This window comes from Lepeophtheirus salmonis, chromosome 14, assembly GCF_016086655.4.
Source record: "Lepeophtheirus salmonis chromosome 14, UVic_Lsal_1.4, whole genome shotgun sequence".
NCBI lineage: Eukaryota > Metazoa > Arthropoda > Copepoda > Siphonostomatoida > Caligidae > Lepeophtheirus > Lepeophtheirus salmonis.
This window is the reverse complement of record NC_052144.2, coordinates 6009419-6018591: the sequence shown is the minus strand read 5'-3', so window position 1 is coordinate 6018591 and position 9173 is coordinate 6009419. Positions and strand designations below refer to the sequence as shown.

Sequence of the window (9173 nt, the reverse complement as noted above, 5' to 3'; positions counted from 1 at the left end):
TGGTATCCCAGTGCTGGTTGAACGGAGTTAAACGAAGTACTATTTTTCAAGCTAATTTTATTCAGAGCAAGGCCAATTATTTTAATTAAATTACTGAAGTATGTAGTTAATACATTTGTGACTCCTTTTAAAAGAATTTTATCAATTTTATCTGTAGAGGAGTGTTCAAATAATTTTTGACCCGCTTCCTCTAAAGATTCCAATTATCTTTGGGATTTTTCTATTTCATTTGTAATTAGTTTGGTACTCTCATGGTTAGAAAGTTCATCCACAAAATCAATTTACCTTTTAAGCCTTGCAATTCCTCTAGTTATAGAACTCTTGTGATCATAAAACTCTTTAAAAAAAATATATACTCTTAACCATTCTATATAATAATTAAATATTAATAAATATGTTCCTTAAGAAAATTTGGGAGGGAGCAGCCTTATAAATATTTGTCGTGGAGGAAGAACACGAATAAATACTTAAGTAGACGTAAGGCAAGATACCAGCAGGAATTTCAAATATACACAATTAACTTTGATTAATTATATATGCAATAAATGCAATGGATGAGTGTAAAGTAAAGTTCACGAGTCAAAGTGTATGAAGAAAGACAAATATCGATGTAGATCTGGTTGACTGTCAAAAGTATTGAAGAACAGGATACTGGGATCACTTTGGTAATCATGATGTCTTCGTTATTGAATATTACTGCACTAAATATAAATAAGAGTTCGTAGAATTTTCGTAATTGTCCTTGAAACTTGAAAAAAATGAATTAATAAATACCGTCAGACACAAAAGTTGTGTTTTTTTTTTGGTGTGGGACGGATTCATAAAGAAGTAAAACATCAATAATTAGCTCAATTCGGTAATCTCTAATTTTTTATTATAAAATCAAAGCTATTTTGGTTGTGAGACAATAGACAAAGGATTCATAATTTAGGTGTAACAATCTTACTTGCTTTATTTCATCTTAAAATCTCTTTCCAAAGTGCAGAAAACGTATTAATGATTTAATAAAAAATAATTGAAATACATTATAATAAACTAAAAACAAGTAAACAAAACAATTGAACTTGAATTGTTAAAAACGTTTCTTCTTCCTCTAAGGGATGATGATGTTGACTTTCACAATCCAAATTTCATAGATTCACTCGAAAGAGTAATATTTACTAAGCTTCATAACTTCATATTCTTCATTTTATCCTCCATGAGGGTATAGGGTATTTCACCACTACTTTTTCTTTCATTTGCCTATTTCTTTTAATTCAGAATAAAATTTCTTAAAATGCAGAGTAAGTTCCTTCCGATCGTTGCGTTTCTTTCCATTTCATGTTGCCCTAAAATGAATTTCTATGCTTTTTTTTATGAAACTATATCTTAAACCCTCAAATCCAGCACTCCAACTTCTTCAGTTTCTATGCACTCAGGGAAAAAACTTTTATTTGTCTGCAAACCAATCAGCATACTTTTTATTTAACTGGCGTCCAGAAAAATAGTTATAGGAATAGTTGTCTGTTGTTTATGGGAGATTGGATAAATTTACATCACATGACTATGCTACATTTCATAGATCTGTATATAGCTACGGTATTATTATTTTCTACTCCCATTTCCGATAAAATTATAGTGGGTTCTGACAAGAGGGGTTTTCATCATACTATTATCAATAAAAAACTTAAAAGTATTTTAATCTTTTGCTTCATTGGCTCTTCCTAAAACTGGGGGAAATTCTACACTGCATGTAATTATGTTCTTCATCCTTTATCATATATACATTTTATCAGGTGAACATTCTAAATACTCAATAGGATACAAGTTTGGATTGACCATTTCCCTTCAACTTATTAATTGAACTTGAATCACTCAGTATATCGTTTAAAATAGATTTGTTCTCAAATGCCGTCCTAAGATCACACTTTTCCTCCTTCAGAAGTCTCTCGATTCTTACAAAAAGGGAGTATATATCCAAGGCGTCTGTAATTTCCAAATGAAGGAATGTTTGTCTTTATCAATAAAAATTATCGTTTTGAAAAAAAAAAAAAAAAAACTTATATAAATAAGAAAGCGACAAAATTTTTAATTTTTGGAAATCTTTTCAAAAATTAAAAAAACCAATAGGAAAAAATTATAATTTATAATTCTGCAGACAACCCCATTTCCTTCTTTCCTCTGTCCTATAAATATAGAACTTTACCACGCTTTCCTATGAGATTATTTTGGAAGTTTGAACTAAAATAAGATTTTTTGACTCATAGAGTAAAAATTTAAAGTCTGAGCTTTCCTTCATATCCTACCATACAAGGAAAATGGTAATAATAAAACCAATAGCTTTTGTCTGGGGAAGTTCCCCAAGGGACTCACAAGAAAAAAAAATGATTAATTTATACAGTTACTCAATAAATAAAAGGTTTAATTGCTTAAGATAATCGAATCAGGATATTACTAAAAAGATAAAAGTATAGCTTTGGTTCTTTAAATCTCCTTTTATGTATTGAATCTTTCAAAGGATTTCATAAATATTAATCCATGAAATAAGTAAGATCTTCCATAAATCCAAATTTCTAGGTGCTTTAAATATTGGAGATGTTTCATATATCAATATGTAGAAAGAGTCATATACCTAAAGTAAAAGCAATAAATTTTTTATTTATAGTATAAATAATTATTTTTCGTATCCTTTTGGAACATTTGATGAAATCAATTTAGTGTTTATCTTCAATAAATATTCAGTGTAAAGACAAGCAATATTTTCATTCTTTGATCATAATTTTATTATCTATTTTGTATACATTTAAAATTTGGTATAAAAATTTTATAAATATTTTTTGTATGATTTTCGTTATTTTAAAATGGAAGAAAATGATTTTTCTTAGACGGCATAAGATGGAAGACCACTTGGAGCAGGAGCACCATAACCAGCAGCAGTAGCGGCAGCAGAAACACCACCGGCAGCGGAGTCTGAAGCAGCAGAATCATCAACAGATGAGGAGGCGGCGGCAGCAGCCGCAGCTAAAGCAGCGGAAGCTTCTTCTCTTGCAGCAGCGAGCTCTTCATTTTTGGAGTACAAACCTGCGGCATCAGCACAGTTGAAGTTGGACCACAAGTCACAGGTAAAGATTTCTTGGTTGAAGATGGTTCCGTTATGGCAGAGAGCAGATGCTTTCAACAAACTGCCTTCACCGTCAGCAATACAAATGTGGAAGGCTTGACATTCAGCCTCAGGATCAGCATAGTATCCTATAAGAAATGATTACGTCAAGATTTTAGCATTATTATTGAAGTTGCTATTTACCTCCTTCAACTTGACCTTCACAAGAGAAGGATGTTTCTGGAACTTCGTTATAGATGGGGTAGTCTTCTCCAGGTACTCCAGGAATGGGTGATTCTCCTTCATCATTTCCACCAGCAGCAGTAGCGTCACTAGTGCCAACCCCTGCTCCACCAGCGCCTGCACCTTCTCCGGCAGTTAGTCCTACAGCAGCATAGGCTCCTAATGGAGCAGCTCCACCATAGCTAGAAAGAGGGGGAGCTCCATATCCACCAAATGGTTTCTCAGCGAGAGCAATGCTACAAAGGGATGCTAAAACAATGAATACTTTCATTTTGGGATAAGGAGTAAACAATTCTTTTTAGCTATTGGTGTGAAGATGACTTTGCATTTAATGATGGATGAGTAGAATATCTCATGCCTTTTTATACATTTTCAAACTATGTTGATAATCTTTTTCTTTCTTTCGACTCATTTGTTAAACCAACAAAACCAGTTTATTATTTATAACTTTAAATAATGATTAATGGTATAAACTAGTTCACAATATCTTTTTTAGAATTCAGGCTTTCTTTAGGATTACTAAGTAAGTCATTTTTTCAAATTTTTATTTCTTTTCTTTGTCCATTAATTTTTTTAATTTATATATATAGATCCTGTAAATCTGAATTATTTCATTTGTCAGTATCATATTTTTAATCTTTTTCTGTATTTTTCTTTTATTTTACATTTTAATGAACATTCTTATAAGTGGTTTTTATTTAATCTTTATAGAAATAATTCATGTCAAATTAATATGATATGTAGTTGAGAGCACGTACTGAAATAAAATTATCCTTTGTGTTTTGTTTTACTACTAGAGATGTAAAATATGCATATTCTTAATTTTACGATGATTCAATTTATTAATTTGTTCTTACATGTATAGGGCAGATCTTTTTGTAAACATGAATAAAATCCTTACTCATGTTACTACTGAAATGAACTTTAATCAGCTGCTCATTTTTTCTTGGTTTGGCGTCTAGCCAGAAGGGGTTGGCGTAAATTAAAGAAAATAAAATACTTATTCCACAATTGTGGAAAAGCAGAACGTCCTTGTTGCGATTGGAGGCGGACCAAACAGTGTTGAGATTGGAAAAAATTTAAACCTAGAAATTACATTTGTTTGGGGAGTCAAGAAGGAACCAGAAAAAAATATGGAGGAGATTATGACTCACATCAAAGAAATTATTGGCGCGGTCGTCCAATTTTTTTTTTTTTTTTTTTTTTTTTTTTTTTTAATTAGTGTTTAGCTTCCAAACTCACCGGACCTCAAAGCCATTGACTTATTTATGTAGTTAAGCAACACATCCCCATATCCTCGTGCAACACAAAATCCAAGTTGATGTACAGGACACAGAAAATTCAGGAATCTCCCATGGGGACTGCATGAAGACCTCCTCCTGTTAAAGGTAAAGTACGAGGCAATTACAATGAATAAAAAAATATTGGGGATTCAGTTTTCATTTGGCAATGTTTTTCATTCAAGTCAGAGGATTAGTTAAGGAGAAAGTTAAAAAACAAAAAGTCGCGATAGTTATTAAATAGAGGTAGCACCCGCTTTGATTTTAGGAGTTGTAAATTAATGGTATATAAACTATATTGCTCTTTACGTTTTTCCAAGTACATATAACATGTAAGAACAAGCTTGTTTTTTCAACTTGTCTGAGCGCATTTTTAAGCCTATTAAGGAAAACAGGATGTTATACACCCCAAAGTTGATAAAACTGCTTCTTTATCCTTATAATCGAAATTTTATTGCCAATTCTTCTCAATAAGGTCCTAAAAAATTACTTCTGATTATATGCAATGATTTATTTATCTTGATAATGCTTCTCTTAAAATTTATTCGTATCTTTAGCAATTTTTAATGGAGGTTTAGTGAACTGTTTTGTTTTAATCCCTTTGTATTGAACGTTCTATTTATAACGTTTTATTGAACTGTGTAAAAAAACAAAAAACAAATATAGCGTATTTAATCAAATGATAAACAGTTAAACGATTGGTATATTAACATTATTTGATCCATAAATTTTTATGTTTCATTATTCCATCATTTTGCACTCCTAAAAAATATCAATTTAAATGCTAAAAATACATCTATAAATATAAAAATCCTTATTTTAGAAACAATCTTTAGAACATGAGCTAATAATTTAACTTGTTGTTCTTTTGGGCAATAAAAATATTAAATTTATATTTTTAATAAATATTTATATTTAATAATCATTACTTTATCCGAATTTTGGGCATTGGTACCCAAAAGTTTTGGGCGTATTATAAAAAATAATAGCTACAATTTAACAGTTTTGTAGCTACTCATCTACGCCTCAGTTCTTATATTGAAAAAAAGAGTCCAAGAAATTAAAAAGTTAGTTAGATTCTCTGAACCTCGATTAAAAATTGCGAAATATAAAGATAAATCCTAAACAAGGCACTATCAAGATTAATAAAGAAATGTACAGGAGGATACTGAAAAGTATTGGCTATAAAATTAGGATACAATGGAAGAATAAATATTTTTATAAATCTTGAGTGTAAAATATCCCATATTACCAATGAAGAGTTAAAGTCTTTCAATTTGATTCCATTAAAATCACGGTTTTTGATGTTTAGTCATGATGAAGCGAGTTATGAATCCCGTTCTGTAGATGAGCCTCATCGAAAAATGAAAAGAAATAATATAATGGGCAGTAATCTTGCGACTAAAACAATAAATGACATAAACTTAAAATAATTAAATTTATGCTTGCTTCTAATTAAATAGTTCCATTTTTTTGAAATAACATCCCACTATGCAAATAAATATTTCTAAATTACTTACTTTATTTGATTAATAATTGACTGCCTGCCTTCTCTAGATTATGGATTCACAACCTTTTTTAGTGATGTACAACTGGTAAAATATTTATTTAAGACAAGTAACCCCTTTCCAGCACTAAGTATTTTTAGCTTCAGCTTGGTTGTTGTAAGATTTTTTTGAAAATAAATCCATTAGCAATTTTTTTTTTTTTTTTTTTCAAAAACAAATTAAATTTTTAAGGAAAAAATTTCAAAAATTCAATTTCAAAAAAAAAATTAAGAATATTAATTTGTTTTAAAAAAAAATGATAGATCTACAGCTATAAAAAAAATATTAACATTTTTTTTCTAACATTCATACTAATTAGAAAAAAAAAAGTTTTTTTTGTAAAGAAATTCAAAATCCACAGGTAATTTTTAAAATTTACATATTCCATTTTTTGGAAAAAATTGTTTAAAATCCATAGCTATTCATAAAAATCAAATAAAATTTATAATATTCAAATTTTTGAAAAAAAATAATTAAATATTACATTTTATAGTAAAAAACAAAAATTCCTTAATTTGGGGGGCTACAGACCCCTCAGTCTACACTTTGAAGACGCCCCTGAGTTATGCACCTCTTGTAAAATTGTCTTTCAAAATCTGTGGTTCCCCAAGGGGTACGCGTACCCCCCTATGAGAACCACTCCTTTGAGTAGTCAAACGGACTGAGTTGTTGAACTTCGATTTTATCAATTGAAAAAGTTCTAATGCTTTTAATGCATTTTTTTTTTCGAATCATATATATTTAAAAAAATTTTAAATGGTCAAAAGCTAAGGCCTGGTTCGAACACTGTCCCGAACAATTAAGGACAGACAAAATACTAATTCAAGTGTCTATTTTTAAGGGCGCCCATTTTTTTAAAGTTGACAAACTGAAGAGTAAGCTTTCCTATTCTGAGCTGCTGTCATTATTATTTAACTCCTGAGTAGTGAACTTTCTGTTCTACTACATTCATAACTTGATGGAACATTCGTGTGGGCTCATAAAAGGTGGAGAGCAACCTTGAGTATTTGATGTGTAAGTCTTTGTTGCACATAGAGTAGAATTGAGGATCGACATCGGAAAAATACTTGCCTATGTCCTTGTTTATTTATTCCCTTCACTTGGCAATACTGCTTGTAGCTTATCTAAATAAAACGTCATGACAGTTAAGTAGGGTTACCATATTTGATTTTGATTTTTTAACATACCCAAAATACACACGATTTCATCACTAGTTACCACTATAATGTAACCTTCTTTTTTACTTATTGAAAGTACTTATGATTTTCAACTATACTTCTACTCTTGAAATATTTATTAAGGGATAACACGTGAGTGATTCGAACTTATTTGCTTTATACTTAAATGTGTAATAAAGACTGATATTCTTAATATATCGACTTCCCCACTTTTCAAGTTCATGTATTAAGTAAAGCCAGCTAGTACCTTTCATTGAAATCAATTTAGGTAAAGATTGAATGTTACTTTTATGGGCATGTTATCTTTAAAGGTTGTAATCCTTTTTGAGATTAATGTCCCGTCCTCATAAAATATGTTTACTCTCCGTTCAACAAAAAAATTCCTGTTTATTAATGTATTCCTGTTAGATTAAAGATAAGTTATTTATAGGATAAGTTAGGCATTCAGTCCAGACTAAAAAGAGACGTGGGAATGATTTGTTTACTATTAATTAGGACTGGTTGTTGACGATATTACATTTGTTTTCCAAGGGAATCGGGAATAAAACTTTGGAAAGGTTTCATTGACTTACAATTAAATGAGTCAATTTTTGCCAATTTTTTTCCTAATAATAAATATTAAAGCAATTTAAACAAAAAATTCTTGTGAACCAAATTTCTTTATCAGCTTATTTCTATCTTCAGCAACTGAGATGAGCCAATATAAATCTTTGCTTCTTTGCGTGAGAATAAGCTATGACGAAGTCACCTGCACCAAGCAACCATGGCGTATTTTTTTATATTGGGGTTAACCTTCTTTTGACAATTCCGACAAATTTGACAAATAATTTTCTTTTTTCGAAGAGACAAAAAAAAAATTACAGTAAAAATTTTGTTGGAAACGACTAAATTAAATATAATATTCTTTTATTTTACAGGAAAAATGTTAAAGACCAACTACCACAAGGGAAATTATGTTGGCTTGCAAGGCTCCTTCGCGGCCAAAAGACCAAAAAACTTAAAAGTGTCTTGAAGACAAGATGGCAAATTTCTGCCATAGGTCAATGTAGCCCCTGTTCTCACCAAACTTCAACCCTTTTTACTAGGGCTATGGGGTGCCATCTAAAAGAAGACCTGTGCCATTTCGCATGTGAATGTGGATTTTCTAATAGCTACCGTGGAGAAGGAGTAAGCTGACATGTAGGAAGCATACGTGAAGAAGACCCTCAAGACTTAGGATCGAGGCCATGGGGGTGGCCAAGGGGAGGCACATTGATTTTGAATTCTTTGTATAAAGTGTAATTTATCTAAATACTTTCACTTTTTGAGAACCTTGATTAAGTTGAGGTTCCAAATTTGCAGAGACACACTGTAGGGTGTGGAAGAAGGACATTTAATTTTATATATATTCCATCATAAAAACTTGGATTAATATCTTATGTAATCATGGGTAAAGAAACCAAGGACTTTATTTAATACACCTGTATACACAAAAGTAGAATAATACTGGTTGGGTAATTCTATAAAGGAATTTATTTTAAACCAAAGATAAAAAAGTATACGCTTAACGAATCGTTATTAACCCATTAGTGCCGAGATTCTATAATATTTTACATATTTCAACGCTTTCTTCTATTGAAATGATATTTTTTTTTTATATACAAAATTGGTTTAAATATGTTTTCCATAATTTGTACCCATCATTTTTAAGTATTCTGGTTAGGGGGAGGGAGGAAAGGACCTCGAAGTCAATCCATAGGCTGAAAGATGCAGGCAGAGGAGATCTCATTGTAAAAAATGTCGTCGTGTCTTATATGGTGAGATGTGATTTTCACCAGCCTCATACCTAAGTCAAAGGATCAAACCA

At 30.6% G+C, this 9173-nt stretch overlaps 1 protein-coding gene across 1 annotated transcript; it reads right to left on the bottom strand.

The window, feature by feature from the left end:
• Positions 1-2736: 2736 nt before the first annotated feature.
• LOC121129119 (uncharacterized) lies at positions 2737-3653 on the bottom strand. The gene is made up of 2 exons (XM_040724797.2): positions 3284-3653; positions 2737-3228 (listed from the first exon to the last, which is right to left on the bottom strand). Exons 1-2 carry the CDS (start codon positions 3591-3593, stop codon positions 2861-2863), a joined length of 678 nt encoding a protein of 225 aa, XP_040580731.1. The 5' UTR covers positions 3594-3653; the 3' UTR covers positions 2737-2860.
• Positions 3654-9173: the final 5520 nt, after the last annotated feature.

Bases quoted from the DNA above. Each gene is read 5' to 3' on its own strand.
- LOC121129119 (XM_040724797.2), bottom strand. From the start codon at position 3,593: ATGAAAGTATTCATTGTTTTAGCATCCCTTTGTAGCATTGCTCTCGCT. The intron at 3,229-3,283 runs GTAAATAGCAAC...CATTTCTTATAG, and splicing joins TGAAGGTCAAGTTGAAGGAG to GATACTATGCTGATCCTGAG.